Source organism: Pseudophryne corroboree, chromosome 3, assembly GCF_028390025.1.
Source record: "Pseudophryne corroboree isolate aPseCor3 chromosome 3, aPseCor3.hap2, whole genome shotgun sequence".
Classification (NCBI taxonomy): Eukaryota; Metazoa; Chordata; class Amphibia; order Anura; family Myobatrachidae; genus Pseudophryne; species Pseudophryne corroboree.
Window position 1 is genome coordinate 796,815,643 of NC_086446.1, and position 25,854 is coordinate 796,841,496.

A 25,854-nucleotide genomic window follows, 5' to 3' on the forward strand; every position below is an offset into this window, starting at 1 on the left:
ACACATAATGTCCCTTACACATATGCCGCACATTACTAATGCCCTTATAAACATAATGCACCTTACACATTATGCCAACCCTTATTAATACCCTTATACACATAATGACACACATAATGTCCCTTACACATATGCCGCACATTATTAGTGCCCTTATACACATAATGACACACATAGTGCCCCTTACACATATGTTACACATTATTAGTGCCCTTATACACATAATGACACATATAGTTCCTGGCGTGAGTCAACTGTCAGTTCTGCAAACGTCGGGTGCCTATTTTTTATGAAAAAGCATCTTATTTGCATTACTATGTGGCTAGGATGCACAAGCTGCTTCTGCTGATTAAAATGATATGCAGCATGCCTATATAGTGTGTGCAACTGTGGCTGTATCTGCATACGACATGTTACACACAGTATATAGGCATGCTACATATCATTTTAATCAGCATAAGCTGCTTGTGCCCCTAGGCACACCAGATGCCCTAGGCAATTGTCTAGTTTACCTATGCCTAGGGCCGCCTCTGACTTGATATATCCTATGCGATATATAGCATGCTCAAAAAAGTCAAATTGTACAAAATCGTTTGGAATCGTATGTAAACACTCCCGGGAGTGTTCAAGGGAAATCGCCCCGACTTCAGCCTCTAGACATATCGTTCTAGTGTATGGGGCCCGATAGATAGACAGATAGATAGATAGATAGATAGATAGATAGATAGATAGATAGATAGATAGATATGGGATAGATATGGTATAGATCAGGGACGAGCGGTGAGCTAAATGACTCAGGAGGCACTGGCTAACCCCAGAGCCAGATTTCCATGCAATATATAAGCCAAAGGGTACATCTGGGCATTATACACAGGTGCTGCAGTATAAACTCTTGGAAATTTGGTGAGTTTTGATCAGAGATGTACGGAAAAGATAGGTAGGGGGGGGGGGGGGGCACTGCCTCACCTCCCATAGACTTTTTACTCCAGAGTTTGGGCTATAAAAATGATTAGAATAATAGAAAGAAGATATTTCAAACAAATTATTAGTATTTTTCATATACTTTATTCCATCAAAACTCTTGTTTTAAACGTAAGTATGACAGGAAAGGCTCTGCCTCACCTGCCTCACCCCACTGCACGTCACTGGGATAGATAGATAGATAGATAGATAGATAGATAGATAGATAGATAGATAGATAGATAGATAGATAGATAGATAGATAGATATGGTATAGATGGATGTGATAGATAGATAGATAGATAGATAGATTATAGATATATAGATAGATACAGTGGCGGAACTGTGGGAGGCAGTGGAGTCGGCTGCCGCCGGGCTCCTGACCTCAAAGGGGCACCTGTCCTCCATTGCCTCCCACTGCCCGACAATCAATCGCCGCTCTGTCGAATGTGGATGGAGGATCGGTGTCAGTGTCGTGACACGGCTGCAGCAGCTGCCTCCTCGTATCCACAGAGACGAGCTGGCAGCTGGCTACAGCTAGGGGGAGCTCCAGCGCACAGCTGATCACAGGCACTTCCAGAAGAGCTGGCCGTCTATAGCTCTCTCTTCCTCCATCCTGCTGCTAGCCGAAGGTAGGCACTGGCACCACCTGCCTCATGCTGCTGCACTGTGTATGTGTGGTGTGTGTGTGTGTATGGGGTTGATTACTGGGGGTATCTTTAATAAATATTGGCAACACTGACTGTTTATGTGTGTTGATAATTTTAAGGGAGGTGTGTGTGTGTCTGTGTGTTTTAACGAAAGTTGTGTGTTTAAGTGAAAAAGACTGTGTGTGTGTGTGTAATTAAATGAGGCGTGGTGTGTGTAATTGTGTGTAAGTGTGTGTGTGTGTGTGTGTGTGTGTGTAATTGTGTGTGTAATTAAATGAGGTGTGTGTGTGTGTGTAATTGTGTGTGTAATTAAATGAGGCGTGGTGTGTGTGTGTGTGTAATTGTGTGTGTAGTTGAAAGAGGCATGTGTGTGTCTGTTTAATTGAAAGAGGCATGTGTGTGTAATTGTGGGTGTGTAACTGTGTGTTCGTGTGTAATTGAAATAGGCGTGTGAGTGTGTAAGTGAAAGGCATGTGAGTGTGTGTGTGTAATTGAATGAGGCGTGGTGTGTGTGTGTGTGTGTGTGTAATTGTGTGTGTGTGTAATTGAAAGAGGCATGGGTGTGTCTGTTTAAGTGAAAGAGGCATGTGTGTGTGTGTAATTGAAAAAGGCGTGTGTGTGTGTGTAATTGTGTGTGTGTAATTGAAAGATGCATATGTGTGTAAGTGAAAGAGGCATGTGAGTGTGGATTTACGTGAGAGGCATGTAAGTGTGTGTAAGTAAAAGACATGCATGTGTGTGTAAGTGAAAGATGCGTGTGTGTAAGTGAAAGGCGTGTGTGTGTAAGTGAAAGATGCATGTGTGTGTGTGTGTGTGTGTGTGTGTGTGTGTGTGTGTGTAATTGAAAGAGGCATGTGTGTGTCTGTTTAATTGAAAGAGGTTTGTGTAAGTGAAAGAGGTATGTGTATCTATGGGATCAGTACTAAATGCCGCCGGACGGAATCCCGGCGGTCGAAATACCGACGCCGGAATCCCGACCACACAATCCCGACAGGGGTGGCGAGCGGAACGCAGCCCCTTGCGGGCTCGCTTCGCTCGCCACGCTCGGCACACTATTATATTCTCCCTCTGTGGGTGTCGTGGACATCCACGAAGGGAGAATATGTCGGGATTGTGGCGGTTGGGATTCCGGCGTCGGTATTTCGACCGCCGGGATTCCGGCCGGCGGCATCTTGACCGCATCCCGTATCTATACTACTATTGTGAAAGTACTATTGTGAGTATGCTGCTACTGTTCACCCCAAGTACCAGATATCTACATATGGTGTGTGTGTGTATAGATATATATATATATATATATATATATATATATATATATATATATAAATAAAAGTGCCGGCACTCTCTCCTCCTCCAGTTAATGCCCAGGTGCCTCCTAACAGGTCTGTGGGACCTTGTAGCTAAATCAATGAAGTGGCACTCACGGGACTTGATTGATAAAAATAAGACTCAGGACACGGCGGTCTCAGCTGAAAGATCTTTCATCTGAGACCGCCGTGTCCCGAGTCTTATTTTTATCAATCAAGTCCCGTGAGTGCCACTTCTTCATTATATATATTGTAACACTGTAGGGGTGCAAGGCGCCTTTTCCTGGGGAATATGGCCGCACGCAGCAGCTGAGGAACAACACAAGTCCAGTTTCTGGTACAACTGACCCCGGCCAGTTTTATTGAAACAGAAAATAAAACAAACCCCAAAATAAAAATACCTTGCCTGTCCGGCACTAACTAAACATAAGATGTTCCTAACTGTCACTAAACAAAACACAGAGTTCTTCAGTACATACTGTATAGCTTACTTGCATCAGAAAGCGTGTCTCTCACACACAGATCCTGCAGCCTTCCCAGGCAGTCTGCCCATACTAATCAGGTTAGAAGCACTATATCACTCTTACACAGCTGAAACCCTGATTAGCCCTCTGTGAGGCCAAAGACCCGAACTGGGCCCAATGTCTAGAACTCGCCTTATCTCTCTCTCAGAGCCTTTACCCAGCTTTTACAGCAAACTGAAAAGGTTCAGACAAAACAAAAAGCATTTTTCCTAGAAGTTAACATTTTCTAAAACATGTAAGACAAGAACCTGGGACAAATATACCTGCCCTCAAACACTATCCCAGTGTTCTTGTCACATATCCCCCTCCCCTGTTTCGACCTAGGGGCCGGAACACTTGTAGCCCCCAAACAGAAGATGCGAGACAATGCATCTGCGTTGGCCAATTGTGTTCCCGGTCTATGTTCGACAGTAAACTTAAAGTCCTGCAACGCTAGAAACCATCTAGTTACACGAGCATTCTTGCCTCTATTTACATACATCCATTTTAAAGGGGCATGGTCTGTCACTAGTCTGAATTGTCTACCCAAGAGGTAATATCTCAAGGTATCTAGTGCCCACTTAATGGCCAAAGCCTCCTTTTCCACAATGGCATACCTTTTTTCATGCTCATTGAGTTTCCTACTCAAATAAATGATAGGGCGTTCGTCCCCATCTCTGGTTTGGGACAGCACAGCACCTATCCCTACCTCTGAGGCATCTGTCTGTACCACAAATTCTTTTGAAAAATCTGGTGTTATCAACACCGGTTGTGAACACAAAGCCACTTTTAACGCTTGGAACGCCTTTTCTGCATCAGGGTTCCATTTCACCACATTTGACTGCTTCCCTTTGGTAAGGTCTGACAACGGCACCGCTGTGGTCGCAAAATTAGGAATAAACCGTCTATAGTACCCAGTAATTCCCAAAAAAGCCCTTACCTGTTTTTTATTCACTGGACGAGGCCAGTTTTGAATAGCATCAACTTTATTCAATTGGGGCCTAATCAGACCTCTGCCTATGGTGAAGCCCAAGTATTTGACCTCCTCCATTGCGAGGCAGCACTTCTTTGGGTTAGCAGTTAACCCTGCCTCTCTGATTGAGTCCAGTACTGCTTGTACTTTAACCAAATGTGACCCCCAGTCTGTACTGTGAATTACCACATCATCCAAATAGGCAGCTGCATATTTTCTATGGGGCCTCAAAATTTTATCCATCGCCCGTTGAAAGGTTGCTGGAGCCCCATGCAACCCAAAGGGTAACATCTTATACTGGTACAGCCCCTCCGGAACCGAAAAGGCTGTTTTTTCTTTGGCGCTATCAGATAAAGGTATTTGCCAGTAACCTTTGGTCAGGTCCAATGTGGTGAGAAACCTGGCTGTTCCCAGCCTTTCTACAAGCTCATCCACACGGGGCATGGGGTATGCGTCAAACTTGGACACCTCATTTAACTTACGAAAGTCATTACAGAAGCGTATGCTACCGTCGGGCTTCGGGATGAGCACTATGGGACTGGACCACTCACTGTTAGACTCCTCTATGACTCCAAGTTCTAACATGGTTTTAACTTCCTTAGAAATAGCTTCTCGCTGAGCTTCAGGAATCCTATATGGCTTTAAATGAACCCTGACCCCTGGTTCTGTGACAATGTCATGTTTTATTATGGTCGTTCGGCCAGGCAGCTCTGAAAATACCTCCCTATTTTGGATGAGAAATTCTTTAACCTGATTGTTCTGATCAGCTGATAATGTCTCTGACACCTTCACTGCGGGAAGCAACCGGGGTGAAGACACCGAAGGGCAAGGCTCCGCTGACAGAGACAACCTATCTTTCCAGGGTTTGATTAAGTTAACATGGTAGATCTGTTCGGGTTTTCTCTTTCCCGGCTGGTATACTTTGTAATTAACCTCATTCACTTTTTCCCTAATCTCAAATGGACCCTGCCATTTAGCTAGGAATTTGCTTTCCACAGTGGGTACCAAAACAAGAACTCTATCTCCAGGAGCAAATTCCCGTATCTTGGCACTCCGGTTATAGACCCTCTGTTGAGCACTTTGGGCCTGTTCCATGTGCTCTCTGACAACAGGTACCACGGCTGCAATCCTATCCTGCATTTGTGTTACATGCTCAATAACGCTTCTATAAGGAGTGGGTTGTCCTTCCCACGTCTCTTTGGCAATATCCAACAGCCCTCTGGGGTGTCTACCATACAACAAATCAAATGGAGAAAACCCCGTAGAGGACTGAGGGACTTCTCTGATGGCCATTAACAAGTAGGGCAACAAACAATCCCAGTTTTTCCCATCTCTCTCAACAACCTTTTTTAACATACTTTTTAATGTTTTATTAAACCTTTCCACCAACCCGTCAGTTTGGGGATGGTAGATGGACGTCCTGAGGTGAGTGACCTTAAATAACTTGCACAATTCTTTCATGATCCTTGACATAAATGGAGTACCTTGGTCAGTCAAAATTTCTTTTGGTATTCCCACTCTACTAAATACCTGCACCAGCTCCCTAGCTATCGCCTTGGTTGTGATAGTGCGTAAAGGGACAGCCTCAGGATATCGAGTGGCATAGTCCATAATTACCAGGATATACTGATGGCCCCGAGCAGACTTTAACAAGGGCCCCACGAGATCCATGGCTATTCTGTCAAACGGGACCTCTATAATAGGCATGGGAACTAGTGGGCTCCTGAAATGGGGTCTAGGGGCATGATACTGGCATTCAGGACAGGAAGAACAATATTCAGACACTTCTTTATAAACCCCTGGCCAAAAGAACCTTTGTAAAACTCTTTCAGTGGTTTTTTCTGCCCCTAAATGTCCTGCGGTAACGTGACTATGAGCTAAATCTAGTACCGTTCTCCGATAAGGCTGGGGAACTACCAGCTGTTCCACCACATCCTCACCCCTTTTGACAATGTGGTACAAGAGCTCATTACAGATGGCCATGTGGGGATACGTAACCCTGTCACCTGGTACCACAGGTTCCCCATTAACAACCTTAACATTCTCTCTAGCCTTTATTAAGGTAGGATCCTTTAACTGTTCAGACGCAAACAGATCCTTCTTTACCTCCAGGTCAGGCACGCTTTCAGTTCTAACTACTATGTCTCTGTTCCCGGCAAGAGGGTCCTCACTGGACTCCCCATCTGTCACTTCCCCAGCCAAACTAGCAAAAGGCAAAGGGCCAGAAAGTTCCGAAGACCCACGTACATCCAAAAAATCACCGGTATTATCAACTGGCTTTTTACTTCTCACATCTGTTGATAACCGTGATTCCCACAGTTTCCAAAAATGAGGAAAATCCCTCCCTATTATGGCCTCATGCACCAAGGTAGGGACCAGTCCCACTTTAACCATTGCTGACCCACAACAAGTTTCTATATTCGCCTCAGCAGTGGCATAATATTGGGTATCCCCATGTATGCAAGTTACCCCAATAGGTATTTGCTGGACCTTTAAGGGGTTCACTAACCCAGCTTTCACGAGGGTAACTAAACTTCCTGAATCTAGCAAGGCCTCTACCCGGTTACCTTCTAAGAACACATCACACATTTGTTTTTCCAGCTCAGGTGAAGGTACCACAGTACAGGCTAACCTAGCAAAGAAAGACATTCTGCGACATTCAAAGGCAGCATCACATTGCATGGGTTCTTGCGTGACTGGGCAATTGGCAATAACATGACCTGGCATACCACACCTAAAACATTTAACCACACGATTACCAACCCATTTGGGCAGCATAGACCGTTCTAGCCCCATTGGCCTGTTTCCAGGGCCAGTGTTTACAGTCTCTCCAGCCTTGCGTTCTCTTAACCGCCCAGCAACGTTTTCCCACGGAACAGTCTTACCAGTCTTTACTGAAGGGCGCTGTCGAGGATCTATGGGTTGCTGGGTGGTCATCAGTAGTTCCTCTGCTGCCAAATACCTCTCTACCATGTCCACTAATTGGTCAGCAGTACCCGGGTTTCCATGGCTCACCCACTTGCGCAGGACCATGGGCAAAGATCTCAAGTAGCGGTCCATGACGACTCTTTCCACCATCTGGGGACCAGTTAATGTCTCTGGCTGCAGCCATTTTTTTGTTAGCTGAATAAGGTCGTGCATCTGGGAGCGCGGAGGCTTCTCCATGGCGTACAGCCAACGGTGCACCCGTTGCGCTCGTACTGACAGCGTGACTCCCAGGCGGGTCAGGATCTCAGTCTTTAGTTTATCATAGTCCCGAGCCTCAGCAGGGCTTAAATCAAAGTAAGCTTTTTGGGGCTCACCTGACAGGAAAGGTGCCAGCAGACTGGCCCACTGTGCTTTCGGCCAGTTCTCACGCTCAGCAGTCCTTTCAAACGTGGTCAGATAGGCCTCCACATCATCAGCCTCTGTCATTTTCTGCAGGAAGTGACTGGCCCGTATAGAACTAGAGCTGGTTGGAGCACTGACGGCCACATCTCCAACCCGAGCTGCAAGTCTCTGCACCACTTCTGCTAAGGCCTCTCTATCCTTACGCTGTAGTCTCCAATTTTCCTCCATTGCCACCTGCTGCTGTCGGTTGGCCTCCTGCTGAGCCGCTGTAGCTTGCAGCAAGGCTTTAAGCAGATCCTCCATGTCAACAGATTTTTCAGGCGGCTTTGCAGCTGCTTTCACCCAGGACATATATCAAACCCTCAGGGGTGAGTCTCAGTAACTTCACACTGGGCTGTATCTGCATAAACCACCGTTTTCTGCAGGCCTCACAAAGCTGCTGCTTTCACTTATGCGCAGAACGGCCTGCTCGCATTCTCCACCAAGTTGTAACACTGTAGGGGTGCAAGGCGCCTTTTCCTGGGGAATATGGCCGCACGCAGCAGCTGAGGAACAACACAAGTCCAGTTTCTGGTACAACTGACCCCGGCCAGTTTTATTGAAACAGAAAATAAAACAAACCCCAAAATAAAAATACCTTGCCTGTCCGGCACTAACTAAACATAAGATGTTCCTAACTGTCACTAAACAAAACACAGAGTTCTTCAGTACATACTGTATAGCTTACTTGCATCAGAAAGCGTGTCTCTCACACACAGATCCTGCAGCCTTCCCAGGCAGTCTGCCCATACTAATCAGGTTAGAAGCACTATATCACTCTTACACAGCTGAAACCCTGATTAGCCCTCTGTGAGGCCAAAGACCCGAACTGGGCCCAATGTCTAGAACTCGCCTTATCTCTCTCTCAGAGCCTTTACCCAGCTTTTACAGCAAACTGAAAAGGTTCAGACAAAACAAAAAGCATTTTTCCTAGAAGTTAACATTTTCTAAAACATGTAAGACAAGAACCTGGGACAAATATACCTGCCCTCAAACACTATCCCAGTGTTCTTGTCACAATATATATATATATATATATATATATATATATATATATGTATAGGGGGGGGGGCACCAGCATTTTATCATGCCTCCGGGCGACTGGGGCGAACTTACGCCACTGGATAGATAGATAGATAGATAGATAGATAGATAGATAGATAGATAGATATGGTATAGATAGATAGATAGATATGGTATAGATAGATAGATATATGGGTGAGATAGATAGATAGATAGATAGATAGATAGATAGATATGGTATAGATAGATAGATATATGGGTGAGATAGATAGATAGATAGATAGATAGATAGATAGATAGATAGATAGATAGATAGATAGATAGATAGATAGATAGATATGTATAATGAAAGGGAACTTGTATACATGACTCCCTTTGGCTTCCCCAGAGCACTTTCCTTTCTACACTACACAGCGTCGGCTGCATGTGACATTTGCATACAATCGCTGCCGGCACTGGGGAAGAAATGTCAGCAGCGGATGTCGGGGGCAGATTACAAACGGGAAATAACTAGGAAGAAGCATTCCTTAGATAACCAGCAATGATCTCCTATAGGCAGATGCTATTCATGTCTCTGTGTGCGTCTGCTGACGCAGAGAGCAGACATACACCATAGTGGGTATGAGGTGGTACTGTGCAGCTGACCATACGCAGAGAACAGACATACGCCATAGTGGGTATGAGGTGGTACTGTGCAGCTGACCTATACACAGAGAGCAGACATACACCATAGTGGGTATGAGGTGGTACTGTGCAGCTGACCATACGCAGAGAACAGACATACGCCATAGTGGGTATGAGGTGGTACTGTGCAGCTGACCATACACAGAGAACAGACATATGCCATAGTGGGTATGAGGTAGTACTGTGCAGCTGACCATACGCAGAGAACAGACATACGCCATAGTGGGTATGAGGTGGTACTGTGCAGCTGACCATACGCAGAGAACAGACATACGCCATAGTGGGTATGAGGTGGTACTGTGCAGCTGACCTATACACAGAGAGCAGACATACACCATAGTGGGTATGAGGTGGTACTGTGCAGCTGACCATACGCAGAGAACAGACATACGCCATAGTGGGTATGAGGTGGTACTGTGCAGCTGACCATACACAGAGAACAGACATATGCCATAGTGGGTATGAGGTAGTACTGTGCAGCTGACCATACGCAGAGAACAGACATACGCCATAGTGGGTATGAGGTGGTACTGTGCAGCTGACCATACGCAGAGAACAGACATATGCCATAGTGGGTATGAGGTAGTACTGTGCAGCTGACCATACGCAGAGAACAGACATACGCCATAGTGGGTATGAGGTGGTACTGTGCAGCTGACCATACGCAGAGAACAGACATATGCCATAGTGGGTATGAGGTGGCACTGTGCAGCTGACCATACGCAGAGAACAGACATATGCCATAGTGGGTATGAGGTGGTACTGTGCAGCTGACCATACACAGAGAACAGACATATGCCATAGTGGGTATGAGGTAGTACTGTGCAGCTGACCATACGCAGAGAACAGACATACGCCATAGTGGGTATGAGGTGGTACTGTGCAGCTGACCATACGCAGAGAACAGACATACGCCATAGTGTGTATGAGGTAGTACTGTGCAGCTGACCATACGCAGAGAACAGACATATGCCATAGTGGGTATGAGGTGGTACTGTGCAGCTGACCATACGCAGAGAACAGACATATGCCATAGTGGGTATGAGGTAGTACTGTGCAGCTGACCATACGCAGAGAACAGACATACGCCATAGTGAGTATGAGGTGGTACTGTGCAGCTGACCATACGCAGAGAACAGACATACGCCATAGTGGGTATGAGGTAGTACTGTGCAGCTGACCATACGCAGAGAACAGACATATGCCATAGTGGGTATGAGGTGGTACAGTGCAGCTGACCATACGCAGAGAACAGACATACGCCATAGTGGGTATGAGGTGGTACTGTGCAGCTGACCATACGCAGAGAACAGACATACGCCATAGTGGGTATGAGGTAGTACTGTGCAGCTGACCTATACGCAGAGAGCAGACATACGCCATAGTGGGTATGAGGTGGTACTGTGCAGCTGACCATACGCAGAGAACAGACATACGCCATAGTGGGTATGAGGTGGTACTGTGCAGCTGACCATACGCAGAGAACAGACATACGCCATAGTGGGTATGAGGTGGTACTGTGCAGCTGACCATACGCAGAGAACAGACATACGCCATAGTGGGTATGAGGTGGTACTGTGCAGCTGACCATACGCAGAGAACAGACATACGCCATAGTGGGTATGAGGTGGTACTGTGCAGCTGACCATACGCAGAGAACAGACATACGCCATAGTGGGTATGAGGTGGTACTGTGCAGCTGACCATACGCAGAGAACAGACATACGCCATAGTGGGTATGAGGTGGTACTGTGCAGCTGACCATACGCAGAGAACAGACATACGCCATAGTGGGTATGAGGTGGTACTGTGCAGCTGACCATACGCAGAGAACAGACATACGCCATAGTGGGTATGAGGTGGTACTGTGCAGCTGACCATACGCAGAGAACAGACATACGCCATAGTGGGTATGAGGTGGTACTGTGCAGCTGACCATACGCAGAGAACAGACATACACCATAGTGGGTATGAGGTGGTACTGTGCAGCTGACCATACGCAGAGAACAGACATACGCCATAGTGGGTATGAGGTGGTACTGTGCAGCTGACCATACGCTGAGAACAGACATACGCCATAGTGGGTATGAGGTGGTACTGTGCAGCTGACCATACGCAGAGAACAGACATACGCCATAGTGGGTATGAGGTGGTACTGTGCAGCTGACCATACGCAGAGAACAGACATACGCCATAGTGGGTATGAGGTAGTACTGTGCAGCTGACCATACGCAGAGAACAGACATACGCCATAGTGGGTATGAGGTGGTACTGTGCAGCTGACCATACGCAGAGAACAGACATACGCCATAGTGGGTATGAGGTGGTACTGTGCAGCTGACCATACGCAGAGAACAGACATACGCCATAGTGGGTATGAGGTGGTACTGTGCAGCTGACCATACGCAGAGAACAGACATACGCCATAGTGGGTATGAGGTGGTACTGTGCAGCTGACCATACGCAGAGAACAGACATATGCCATAGTGGGTATGAGGTGGTACTGTGCAGCTGACCATACGCAGAGAGCAGACATACGCCATAGTTGGTATGAGGTGGTACTGTGCAGCTGACCATACGCAGAGAACAGACATACGCCATAGTGGGTATGAGGTGGTACTGTGCAGCTGACCATACGCAGAGAACAGACATACGCCATAGTGGGTATGAGGTGGTACTGTGCAGCTGACCATACGCAGAGAACAGACATACGCCATAGTGGGTATGAGGTGGTACTGTGCAGCTGACCATACGCAGAGAACAGACATACGCCATAGTGGGTATGAGGTGGTACTGTGCAGCTGACCATACGCAGAGAACAGACATACGCCATAGTGGGTATGAGGTGGTACTGTGCAGCTGACCATACGCAGAGAACAGACATACGCCATAGTGGGTATGAGGTGGTACTGTGCAGCTGACCATACGCAGAGAACAGACATACGCCATAGTGGGTATGAGGTAGTACTGTGCAGCTGACCATACGCAGAGAACAGACATACGCCATAGTGGGTATGAGGTGGTACTGTGCAGCTGACCATACGCAGAGAACAGACATACGCCATAGTGGGTATGAGGTGGTACTGTGCAGCTGACCATACGCAGAGAACAGACATACGCCATAGTGGGTATGAGGTGGTACTGTGCAGCTGACCATACGCTGAGAACAGACATACGCCATAGTGGGTATGAGGTGGTACTGTGCAGCTGACCATACGCAGAGAACAGACATACGCCATAGTGGGTATGAGGTGGTACTGTGCAGCTGACCATACGCAGAGAACAGACATACGCCATAGTGGGTATGAGGTAGTACTGTGCAGCTGACCATACGCAGAGAACAGACATACGCCATAGTGGGTATGAGGTGGTACTGTGCAGCTGACCATACGCAGAGAACAGACATACGCCATAGTGGGTATGAGGTGGTACTGTGCAGCTGACCATACGCAGAGAACAGACATACGCCATAGTGGGTATGAGGTGGTACTGTGCAGCTGACCATACGCAGAGAACAGACATACGCCATAGTGGGTATGAGGTGGTACTGTGCAGCTGACCATACGCAGAGAACAGACATACGCCATAGTGGGTATGAGGTGGTACTGTGCAGCTGACCATACGCAGAGAACAGACAGATGCCATAGTGGGTATGAGGTGGTACTGTGCAGCTGACCATACGCAGAGAGCAGACATACGCCATAGTTGGTATGAGGTGGTACTGTGCAGCTGACCATACGCAGAGAACAGACATACGCCATAGTGGGTATGAGGTGGTACTGTGCAGCTGACCATACGCAGAGAACAGACATACGCCATAGTGGGTATGAGGTGGTACTGTGCAGCTGACCATACGCAGAGAACAGACATACGCCATAGTGGGTATGAGGTGGTACTGTGCAGCTGACCTATACACAGAGAGCAGACATACACCATAGTGGGTATGAGGTGGTATTGTGCAGCTGACCTATACGCAGAGAACAGACATACGCCATAGTGGGTATGAGGTGGTACTGTGCTGCTGACCATACGCAGAGAACAGACATACGCCATAGTGGGTATGAGGTGGTACTGTGCAGCTGACCTATACGCAGAGAACAGACATACGCCATAGTGGGTATGAGGTGGTACTGTGCATCTGACCATACATAGAGAGCAGACATATGCCATAGTGGGTATGAGGTGGTACTGTGCAGCTGACCATATGCAGAGAGCAGACATACGCCATAGTGGGTATGAGGTGGTACTGTGCAGCTGACCATACGCATAGAACAGACATACACCATAGTGGGTATGAGGTGGTACTGTGCAGCTGACCATACAAAGAGAACAGACATAATTATGCCATAGTGGGTATTAGGTGGTACTGTGCAGCTGACCATACGCAGAGAACAGACATACGCCATAGTGGGTATGAGGTGGTACTGTGCAGCTGACCATACACAGAGAACAGACATACACCATAGTGGGTATTAGGCGGTACTGTGCAGCTGACCATACGCAGAGAACAGACATACGCCATAGTGGGTATGAGGTGGTACTGTGCAGCTGACCTATACACAGAGAGCAGACATACACCATAGTGGGTATGAGGTGGTACTGTGCAGCTGACCTATACGCAGAGAACAGACATACACCATAGTGGGTATGAGGTGGTACTGTGCAGCTGACCTCTACACAGAGAGCAGACATACACCATAGTGGGTATGAGGTGGTACTGTGCAGTTGACCTGCATGCAGAGAACAGACATACGCCATAGTGGGCATGAGGTGGTACTGTGCATATGAAGTGGTACTATGCATTTCCTTTCCTGCAGTTTGGAATGTGCGGCAGTGATACTACTACTACTGACCATTTTACAAGTGTTTGACTTTTAATAACGGAGCAGAATTCCCAGTATGGTCCCTCAGCGCACTGTGTGTCAGCCCTGGTCTCCCTGTCCCTGCACGTCCTGTCCTGAGTATGTCCTAGCACATTTGTGGTCTTAGAAATAAACACAGGCTCCTGGGGGTAAATTTACTAAGATGGGAGTTCTATTTAAGATGGGATGTTGCCCATAGCAACCAATGAGATTCCTGGTATTCTCTTCTAGAAGGTGCTAGATAAATGAGAAGTAGAATCTGGTTGCTATGGGCAACAACCCATCTTAACTAGAACCATACTTACCTACTTTCTGGCAGCTCTCTCCGGGAGAGAGCTGCCAGGACGGCTCAGTGGAGGGGCTAAGCTGGGCAATGTCGAGAGGAGGGGGCGGGGAGGAGGCGGAACGGGTGGGGAGGAGGAGGGGAGGAGGCGGAACGAGGGCAGGGTTACAGCGGTACACGTTTAAACCACGCCCCCCGCTCTGTAATGCCGCGATAACCGGCATTTTACAGCAGGGGGCGTGACTATGATGATGCGTTTCAACAAGAATCGCGTCATCTACCGTCCGGACCGCCCACTTTACTCTCAAAGTGGGTGGCCGGGCATGGGGGAACTTGAAAAACCGGGAGACTTGCCTGCTCTTCAGTGGGGCCGGGAGGGTCACCCGATTTTCGGGAGCCTCCCGGCCATTCCGGGAGAGTAGGCAAGTATGACTAGAACTCCCATCTTAGTAAATTTACCCCCTGGTCTTTTTAGACAAAGCTCTCCCTAAAACGTCACTCACATTCCGTACAGAGATGTTGCCACAATAATAATTACTCATTGTTATATAGGCCTCAAGCATTGCATGGGAAAGCTTTCGCTGGAGAAACACGGCCAACGTATTCCCCCAGTGGGCTAACACCAGTGATAACGAGGGAGAAGCTCTATCTACAAATAATAATCTTATTTTCACCAGATATAGTATCAAAGCTTGGAGCGAGACAAAGTGGAGCATTATAAATTACCAGCCAATCAGCTATTAAGGGGTCTATGGGGGTCATTCCGAGTTGTTCGCTCGTTGCCGATTTTCGCTACGCTGCGTTTTGTTGCTAAATGCGCATGCGCATGTGCTTAGTTATTTTACTAAAAACGTAGCAGTTTTGCTGTGGATCCTGCGGCGCTTTTCAGTCGCACTGCTGATCGGTGAGTGATTGACAGGAAGTGGGTGTTTCTGGGAGGTAACTGAGCGTTTTCCGGGAGTGTGATAAAAAATGCAGGCGTGTCATGGAAAAAAGTGGGAGTGTCTGGAGAAACGGAGGAGTGGCTGGCCGAACGCAGGGCGCCGTGTTTGTGACGTCAAACCAGGAACTAAATGGACTGAGCTGATCGCAATCTAGGAGTAGGTCTGGAGTTACTCAGAAACTGCAAGGAATTATTTAGTAGCAATTCTGCTAAACTAAGATTCACTCCCAGAGGGCGGCGGCCTAGCGTGTGCAATGCTGCTAAAAGCAGCTAGCGAGCGAACAACTCGGAATGAGGGCCAATGTACGAAGACCTTAAAGAGTGATCAAGTGGGCGGAGATAAAGGGGGTCATTCCGAGTTGTTCGCTCGCAAGCGGATTTTAGCAGAGTTGCTCACGCTAAGCCGCCGCCTACTGGGAGTGAATCTTAGCATCTTAAAATTGCGAACGATGTATTCGCAATATTGCGATTACACACCTCGTAGCAGTTTCTGAGTAGCTCCAGACTTACTCGGCATCTGCGATAATTTCACCGCTTGTCGTTCCTGGTTTGACGTCACAAACACACCCAGCGTTCGCCCAGACACTCCCCCGTTTCTCCGGCCACTCCTGCGTTTTTTCCGGAAACGGTAGCGTTTTTTCCCATACGCCCATAAAACGGCCTGTTTCCGCCCAGTAACACCCATTTCCTGTCAATCACATTACGATCGCCAGAACGATGAAAGTGCTGTGTGTAAAATTCCTAACTGCATAGCAAATTTACTTGGCGCAGTCGCAGTGCGGACATTGCGCATGCGCATTAAGCGGAAAATTGCTGCGATGCGAAGATTTTTACCGAGCGAACAACTCGGAATGACCCCCAAAGTCCCAGCAATTCAGCTCCTAACTGCCATGTTACAGGCTATGGCCCTCATTCCGAGTTGTTCGCTCGCAAGCTGCTCTTAGCAGCTTTGCACACGCTAAGCCGCCGCCTACTGGGAGTGAATCTTAGCTTATCAAAATTGCGAACGAAAGATTAGCAGAATTGCGAATAGACACTTCTTAGCAGTTTCTGAGTAGCTCCACACTTACTCTGCCAGTGCGATCAGTTCAGTGCTTGTCGTTCCTGGTTTGACGTCACAAACACACCCAGCGTTCGGCCAGGCACTCCTCCGTTTCTACAGCCACTCCCGCGTTTTTCCCAGAAACGGCAGCGTTTTTTCGCACACACCCATAAAACGGCCAGTTTCCGCCCAGAAACACCCACTTCCTGTCAATCACACTCCGATCACCAGAACGAAGAAAAAACCTCGTAATGCCGTGAGTAAAATACCTAACTGCATAGCAAATTTACTTGGCGCAGTCGCACTGCGGACATTGCGCATGCGCATTAGCGACTAATCGCTCCGTTGCGAAAAAAAAATAACGAGCGAACAACTCGGAATGACCCCCTATGTTTGAAAAATAACAATAAGAAGCTGATTGACTGGTACTTTATCTCTCTCTCCTCTTTATCTCCTCTTTACATCTCTCCATACTTTGATACATTCCCCCATAGAGCTTTTTCCAGGTTGATAAATAGCACTCTTTAAGATAAGGCTAGCGCTATTTACGCTGCTTTCATCTGCTGCAGAGTGTAAGCTTTTGCAACCATAGAACATTATATCAACGACTGATAAATCTAAACTTATAATTCCAAAGGCCTGCCGCAAGGCTCAGTCTTAGGTCCTCTGCTTTTCTCAATCTATACCTCCTCTCTTGGTAAACTAATCAGCTCCTTCGGATTTCAGTATCATTTGTACGCTGATGATACTCAAATCTACCTATCCTCCCCAGATTTATCACCATCTGTATTGGCTCGTGTCACTGGATGCCTGTCTGCCATTTCATCTTGGATGTCATCTCGCCACCTCAAACTCAACATTTCCAAAACAGAATTAATTATTTTCCCACCAGCTAAGGATAGTTACCAACCTGATATCTCTATAACTGTTGACAATGCAACTATCCACCCCACCCCACAAGCTCGCTGCCTAGGTGTCATCATTGATTCTGAACTGTCGTTTGTTCCACACATTCAATCTGTCTCTAAATCAGGGCTTAAAGTGGTCCTGGTGAGGTGGTGGAACTCATGGAGGAGGACCATGGAGGCACCAGGACATGAGGAAGGAGTAGATGGCTGCAGCTCATCAGCAACACTAGTGCTGCCTGTATCATCGATTGACGCAGATGATGGGGTGGGCTTTTCTGTTGGAATTGCTGTGCAGGGCAATGGAGATGGTGGGACTAGTTCCCCCTACCATTACAGGTGGTGGAACTCAGTTCCACCTCGTTCCCCCCCACTTTAACCCCTGCTCTAAATCACGTTACATGCACCTTAAAAACATATCCAAAATACGCCATTATCTTACACAAGACACTGCAAAAACTCTAATCCATGCACTCATCATCTCCCGCATTGATTATTGTAATAGTCTCCTTACTGGTCTTCCCAAACATAGGCTCTCACCACTTCAATCCATTTTAAATGCAGCTGCGAGGCTAATCTTCTTCGCCAGACGTTCTTCGTCTGCTGATCCGCTCTGTCAGTCCCTCCATTGGTTACCGGTATTCTACCGTGTCAAATATAAAATACTTTTACTTACATACAAGGCTATTACCCAAACTGCACCATCATACATCTCCTCACTCATCTCATAATATCTCCCTACCAGACCCCTCCGCTCTGCACAAGATCTGCGTCTCTCATCCAGATGTATTACCTGTTCCCACTCAAAATTACAGGACTTTACCCGGGCTTCACCCACTCTGTGGAATGCACTCCCACGCACAATAAGACTCTCCACTAGTCTCCAAACCTTTAAATGTTCCCTGAAAACTCATCTCTTCAGACAAGCCTACCAAATTCCTGACCCACACACATAACCTTCAATGCTTCCCTATCCAGTTACATTCCCTCTGCACAGTCCCCATAACCTCACATTTTGTCTTCCAACATTGCGGGGTGATCATATCATATACAACCCACTAAGAAGCTAGCAACCTGGGGAACCATTATGCAACAGGTAGCATCTATCCTTGTGTATCAATGCCTATTTCCCTATAGATTGTAAGCTTGTGAGCAGGGCCCTCCTACCTCTATGTCTGTCTTTGCCCTGTTTTGTTCTATAACTGTTGTTCTAATTGTAAAGCGCAACGGAATATGCTGCGCTATATAAGAAACTGCTAATAATAATAATAATAATAATAATAATATCTACCTCCCAAGATTTATCCAGGCAAAACTGGGGCAACACAAGCCACGGCCCTGAACCACATATGCCACCGGTAGTTTTCATTACCCCTTTGATGAGTAATAACTGACACGCTCCCCTTTGCTATTTGAGCTTTTTGACCCAGATGCACAGCTGTTGAGATGTCTCTGCTATTATTCAGGAAAGGAGAAAATAGTCCATTGCAGTTTATTATTTAACGCAAGGAAATGTAACCCAGGAAAATCTGCTGACAGGCGAAATGCGGAGGATCCCAGCCAGGTGTACGGTGACTAGATAGTAAATTAGTGTCTGATTTCCGCATGACTCACTGACATAGATTCTGGAAGATAGAGCATTGGCCGGGACGCAGAGGAAAACACCAGGAATTATTTGCAAGAATAATGGGATGTAAAGAGGAGAGTGAGAAATGGGAAAAGTATATAGAACAATGGCATTAACTCCTTCAGTCCCGGAGGACAGCAGCAGGCCAGAGATGGAGAGGTACCTCGTTAGACGGTCTGTGGGTGCTGCTTCCATGCACCGAGCTGTTCTCCATGGTTCCTTGGTCGGCATCTTTGAAACCTTTCCAGTCCAGTGCGGCCCCGTCGCTGCCTGTGGGAAAGAGAGACGGTGTCATACGGCAGGAGAGATGAGGTTATTCTATTACTAGCCAGCTGCGTCACTCCGCATAGAGCAACAAAAATGTATTATGTCCATCTAAAGTCTACTGTATCGCAACAGTTTATACACCCTGACGAAAGTGCTAAATATGGAGAATTGAAACGGTGGCAGAACCTACTGCCAGGGCCGGCAACAGAAATCTTGGGGCCCGGTACAGTGACAACTCTGGGGCCCTCTCAAATTATCTATCTCTATATATAACCCTATATCCCCTCACCAATCCACTCTTACCCCGCGGAGAGACTCACCAGTATCCATACCTGAACACCGCACAGCAGGTACCATGCGGCCCTCACACCTCACCAGAAGAGGCCGGCGCAGGGCACCAGAATCCCCGCCAACACAGCTGCTACCATGTCCCATAACTGTCTGCAACAGAGCTGGACCCAGGAGAGCGGGCGCACACTCGCACCGCAGAGTCACTGTCACGCTGAGGCTGCGCCCACACCACCTACAGTTCGCTGCCCAATTCGGACAAGGTGGCTCACATCCCTGCCGGGCACTAAGTGGCATAACCTTGGGGCCCCTCTGATCTTTGGGGCCCGGTACAGTTGTCCCCTTTGACCCCCCCCCCCCCCCACTGTCGCTTGCCCTGCTTTTTATATATACAGGTATATATATATATATATATATATATAGGTGGTCTTCAGTATGCCGCCGGCCGGGATCCCGGTGACCCCCCTGGAGGGAGAATAGATAGCATGGCGCACGTAGCGCACCACCGTGCCTGCAGCGTAGCGAGCCAACAAGGGGCTCATTAGCGCTCGCCCAGCTGTCGGTATGCCAGCGGTCGGGATTCCGGCGGCGGTATGCTGGCCCCGGGGATCCCGGCCGCCAGCCACTCATACTACACACACATATATATAAAATATATATATAGTATATGTGGAAAGAATTCATTAAATCAACTGACTTTACGGCAAAAATTGTACAAGTGCTTCGCTGCAATTTACACCCCAAAGGGAAAACCGGCGAGTCCGCCCCCCTTTCCCACTCAATGCTTTAACTATGGGAAAAATTCAAGACTTTGATGCATGATGCTTCAACAACCTGACCACCTATCAACATTCTGCGAGCTTACTGCACATCTACATCACACCCCCTTCCGAATGACACCTGCACCACCCTAATCAGTGATGTCATTGCGGAGTAGTTGATTAAATATATAGCGTCTCCTTTATTTCTATGGCGCCACAAGGGGTCGGCAGCGCCTTATAAAGTACATACACAGAAACGGTATGAACAAAGCAAGAAAACAGCGACTTACAGTACGAAGCATTGTACGACATGGACTATGGGGGGTCATTCAATCTCGGCCGACAGATGCAAACTGCACATGCACTGCGGGTGCATCGAGGCTGCGTGGGCACACACTTTGCGGTCGCATTCCCGATGGATGCGTGACATCACATGCAGCCACTCAAAAAAAAAAAATGGCTGCACTGCCAGGGGTCAACTTTAGTTCCGATGTGTCCGCAATCTAATTGCGGACACATCGAAAGGCGGCTCCACACATGCCGGGCGGCACCCAGCTTGTGAGGAGATGGACGCAGATCTGGCTGCGTATGGAGCGAGCTGCGTCCGTCTCTGAGTGAAGTCCTATGTTTATTAACATTGCTGCTGCGGTCACATAAACCAAATAAACAGCGGAACCCAAGGGATCGGTGTTGTTGGCAGAGAACATGAGGGGAGAGGGCCCTGCTCGTGAGAGCTTACAGTCTAAAAGGGGGGGTGGGGGGTCAGTGTGACTGGGCTGATCTAGAGGGGAAAGACAGTGAGCATGGAGTTACTTAAAGTAATGACATTGGTCCGGGGTAACATTACCGGTCGCCTGTCAGGAACACTCGGCCTGTGTAGAATCACTCAGATGTAATAAGGGGCCGATGCAATGCAATGACCGTTTGCAAAGCGCATTCTGCATCTGTTCCCCCTCTGCATGCACGGAACATGGCTGCATGCTCTGACAGTGTCACACCCAAAAACAAGAGTTTGTGCTGCAGCCTAACCCCAACCATCCCACTAGTGTCTCACCCTAACCATCCCTCTAGTGTCTCACCCTAACCATCCCTCTAGTGTCTCACCCTAACCATCCCACTAGTGTCTCACCCCAACCATCCCACTAGTGTCTCACCCTAATCATCCCTCTAGTGTCTCACCCCAACCATCCCACTAGTGTCTCACCCTAACCATCCCTCTAGTGTCTCACCCTAACCATCCCACTAGTGTCTCACCCTAACCATCCCACTAGTGTCTCACCCTAACCATCCCACTAGTCTCACCCTAACCATCCCATAAGTGTCTCACCCTAACCATCCCACTAGTGTCTCTCCCTAACCATCCCACTAGTGTCTCACCCCAACCATCCCTCTAGTGTCTCACCCTAACCATCCCATAAGTGTCTCACCCTAACCATCCCACTAATGTCTCAACCTAACCATCCAACTAGTGTCTCACCCTAACCATCCCTCTAGTGTCTCACTCTAACCATCCCACTAGTGTCTCACCCTAACCATCCCACTAGCGTCTCACCCTAACCACCCCACTAGTGTCTCACCCTAACCATCCCACTAGTGTCTCACCCTAACCATATCACTAGTGTCTCACCCTAACCATCCCACTAGTGTCTCACCCTAACCATCCCTCTAGTGTCTCACCCTAACCATCCCATAAGTGTCTCACCCTAACCATCCCACTAATGTCTCAACCTAACCATCCAACTAGTGTCTCACCCTAACCATCCCTTTAGTGTCTCACCCTAACCATCCCACTAGTGTCTCACCCTAACCATCCCACTAGTGTCTCACCCTAACCATCCCACTAATGTCTCACCCTAACCACCCTACTAGTGTCTCACCCTAACCATCCCACTAGTGTCTCACCCTAACCATACCACTAGTGTCTCACCCTAACCATCCCACTAGTGTCTCACCCTAACCATCCCACTAGTGTCTCACCCTAACCATCCCTCTAGTGTCTCTCCCTAACCATCCCACTAGTGTCTCACCCTAACCATCCCACTAGTGTCTCACCCTAACCATCCCTCTAGTGTCTCACCCTAACCATCCCACTAGTGTCTCACCCTAACCATCCCACTAGTGTCTCACCCTAACCATCCCATAAGTGTCTCACCCTAACCATCCCACTAGTGTCTCACCTTAACCATCCCACTAGTGTCTCACCCTAACCATCCCTCTAGTGTCTCACCCTAACCATCCCACTAGTGTCTCACCCTAACCATCCCTCTAGTGTCTCACCCTAACCATCCCTCTAGTGTCTCACCCTAACCATCCCCCCTAACTATCCCACTAGTGTCTCACCCTAACCATCCCTCTAGTGTCTCACCCTAACCATCCCACTAGTGTCTCACCCTAACCATCCCACTAGTGTCTCACCCTAACCATCCCACTAGTGTCTCACCCTAACCACCCCACTAGTGTCTCACCCTAACCATCCCACTAGTGTCTCACCCTAACCATACCACTAGTGTCTCACCCTAACCATACCACTAGTGTCTCACCCTAACCATACCACTAGTGTCTCACCCTAACCATCCCTCTAGTGTCTCACCCTAACCATCCCTCTAGTGTCTCTCCCTAACCATCCCACTAGTGTCTCACCCTAACCATCCCACTAGTGTCTCACCCTAACCATCCCACTAGTGTCTCACCCTAACCATCCCTCTAGTGTCTCACCCTAACCATCCCACTAGTGTCTCACCCTAACCATCCCTCTAGTGTCTCACCCTAACCATCCCACTAGTGTCTCACCCTAACCATCCCACTAGTGTCTCACCCTAACCATCCCATAAGTGTCTCACCCTAACCATCCCACTAGTGTCTCACCCTAACCATCCCACTAGTGTCTCACCCTAACCATCCCTCTAGTGTCTCACCCTAACCATCCCACTAGTGTCTCACCCTAACCATCCCTCTAGTGTCTCACCCTAACCATCCCTCTAGTGTCTCACCCTAACCATCCCCCCTAACTATCCCACTAGTGTCTCACCCTAACCATCCCTCTAGTGTCTCACCCTAACCATCCCACTAGTGTCTCACCCTAACCATCCCACTAGTGTCTCACCCTAACCATCCCACTAGTGTCTCACCCTTACCACCCCACTAGTGTCTCACCCTAACCATCCCACTAGTGTCTCACCCTAACCATCCCACTAGTGTCTCACCCTAACCATCCCACTAGTGTCTCACCCTAACCATACCACTAGTGTCTCACCCTAACCATACCACTAGTGTCTCACCCCAACCATCCCTCTAGTGTCTCACCCTAACCATCCCTCTAGTGTCTCTCCCTAACCATCCCACTAGTGTCTCACCCTAACCATCCCACTAGTGTCTCACCCTAACCATCCCTCTAGTGTCTCACCCTAACCATCCCACTAGTGTCTCACCCTAACCATCCCACTAGTGTCTCACCCTAACCATCCCATAAGTGTCTCACCCTAACCATCCCACTAGTGTCTCACCCTAACCATCCCACTAGTGTCTCACCCTAACCATCCCTCTAGTGTCTCACCCTAACCATACCACTAGTGTCTCACCCTAACCATCCCACTAGTGTCTCACCCTAACCATAACACTAGTGTCTCACCCTAACCATCCCTCTAGTGTCTCACCCTAACCATCCCTCTAGTGTCTCTCCCTAACCATCCCACTAGTGTCTCACCCTAACCATCCCACTAGTGTCTCACCCTAACCATCCCTCTAGTGTCTCACCCTAACCATCCCTCTAGTGTCTCATCCTAACCATACCACTAGTGTCTCACCCTAACCATCCCACTAGTGTCTCACCCTAACCATTCCACTAGTGTCTCACCCTAACCATCCCTCTAGTGTCTCACCCTAGCCATCCCACTAGTGTCTCACCCCAACCATCCCACTAGTGTCTCACCCTAACCATCCCACTAGTGTCTCACCCTAACCATCCCACTAGTGCCTCACCCTAACCATCCCACTAGTGTCTTACCCTTACCATCCCACTAGTGTCTCACCCTAAAGCTAATCCTTCCTAATACTCACCGATCCGTCAGGATTCTAACCATTAGGATCCTCACTACATCCTGTACTGCACCAACCAATCAGGTCCTAACTGTCACAGCCTGTAACATGACAGCTAGGAGCTGATTGGTTGATACTTTAACTCTCTCCACTTTAGCACTCTCCAAGGTACATCTGCCCCTATGTGAGCACCCAGTCAGCTGTTCTACACTTATCTATTTATCTAGCTACTAATTATTTATTACCATTAATGAATGTATGTATGTATGTACAGTATGTATGTATGTATGTATATATATACAGTATATATGTATGTATGTAACAGCGGGCTGCAGTGGGAATTTTCGCAGGAACAAACCACTTTTGCTTCCTCATTCCGCACTGTGGGGGTTATTCATACGTGGAAGCGAACCAAAACAGTAAGCAGTCAGACAAATCCATGTTGCACTGCATGTGGGGCAGATGTAACATGTGCAGAGAGAGTGAGATTTGGGTGGGGGGTGTACAAACTGAAATCTAAATTGCAGTGTAAACATAAAGTTAACATTTGTGGGCTGCATGCAAAAGCAGCCAGTATTTATCCTGCATAGAAACAATGTAAATGTAAGACCTCCCCTTGCATAGCAACATGGTTTATTCCAGAAAGAAACATGCATGCTTTTTCTGCCTTGCTTCCAAACCCCACTCAGGCCCTGTGTTTGTAAGTTTGCGTGTGGCTGAATTGCTAGCCTATGCCTAGAGCTGGGAGGGCGTCAGCCTACGTGTTGGGTGGTGCAATGAATAAAACGAGCCCCCTGACACCCAGCCTGTTATAACACAGCAGGCTCACCATGTCGGACATGAGCTGGGTGACAATCACTGGCACCACACTTACACAGCTTAGTGTTCTGCAGAAGAAGAGCGTAAAGTGGTTTGTGCAGAGGCACTTCAATCAGATGTCATTACCCGGGAAGTGTTGCTGCACACATACATATACTGTACACACACACACACACACACACACACACACACACACACACACACACACACACACACATATACTGCACACACACAGATACTGCACACATACATATACTGTACACTAGTGATGTGCACCGGAAATTTTTCGCGTTTTGTGTTTTGGTTTTGGGTTCGGTTCCGCGGCCGTGTTTTGGATTCGGACGCGTTTTGGCAAAACCTCACCGAAATTTTTTTGTCGGATTCGGGTGTGTTTTGGATTCGGGTGTTTTTTCAAAAAACCCTAAAAAACAGCTTAAATCATAGAATTTGGGGGTCATTTTGATTCCATAGTATTATTAACCTCAATAACCATAATTTCCACTCATTTCCAGTCTATTCTGAACACCTCACACCTCACAATATTATTTTTAGT

General features: G+C 47.8%; 1 protein-coding gene across 3 annotated transcripts in view; it reads right to left on the reverse strand.

Moving 5' to 3' along the window:
- Positions 1–25,854, reverse strand: part of FAM131B (family with sequence similarity 131 member B) — a 115,362-nt gene that overhangs the window by 55,713 nt on the left and 33,795 nt on the right. For 2 of the 3 annotated variants that reach the window (XM_063962670.1, XM_063962671.1), the window contains exon 2: positions 19,295–19,401. In XM_063962670.1, coding sequence (XP_063818740.1) covers positions 19,295–19,401 — 107 coding nt within the window. Of the gene's footprint in view, positions 1–19,294; positions 19,402–25,854 lie in introns of those variants that run through there. The other variant, XM_063962672.1, reaches the window with a different exon arrangement.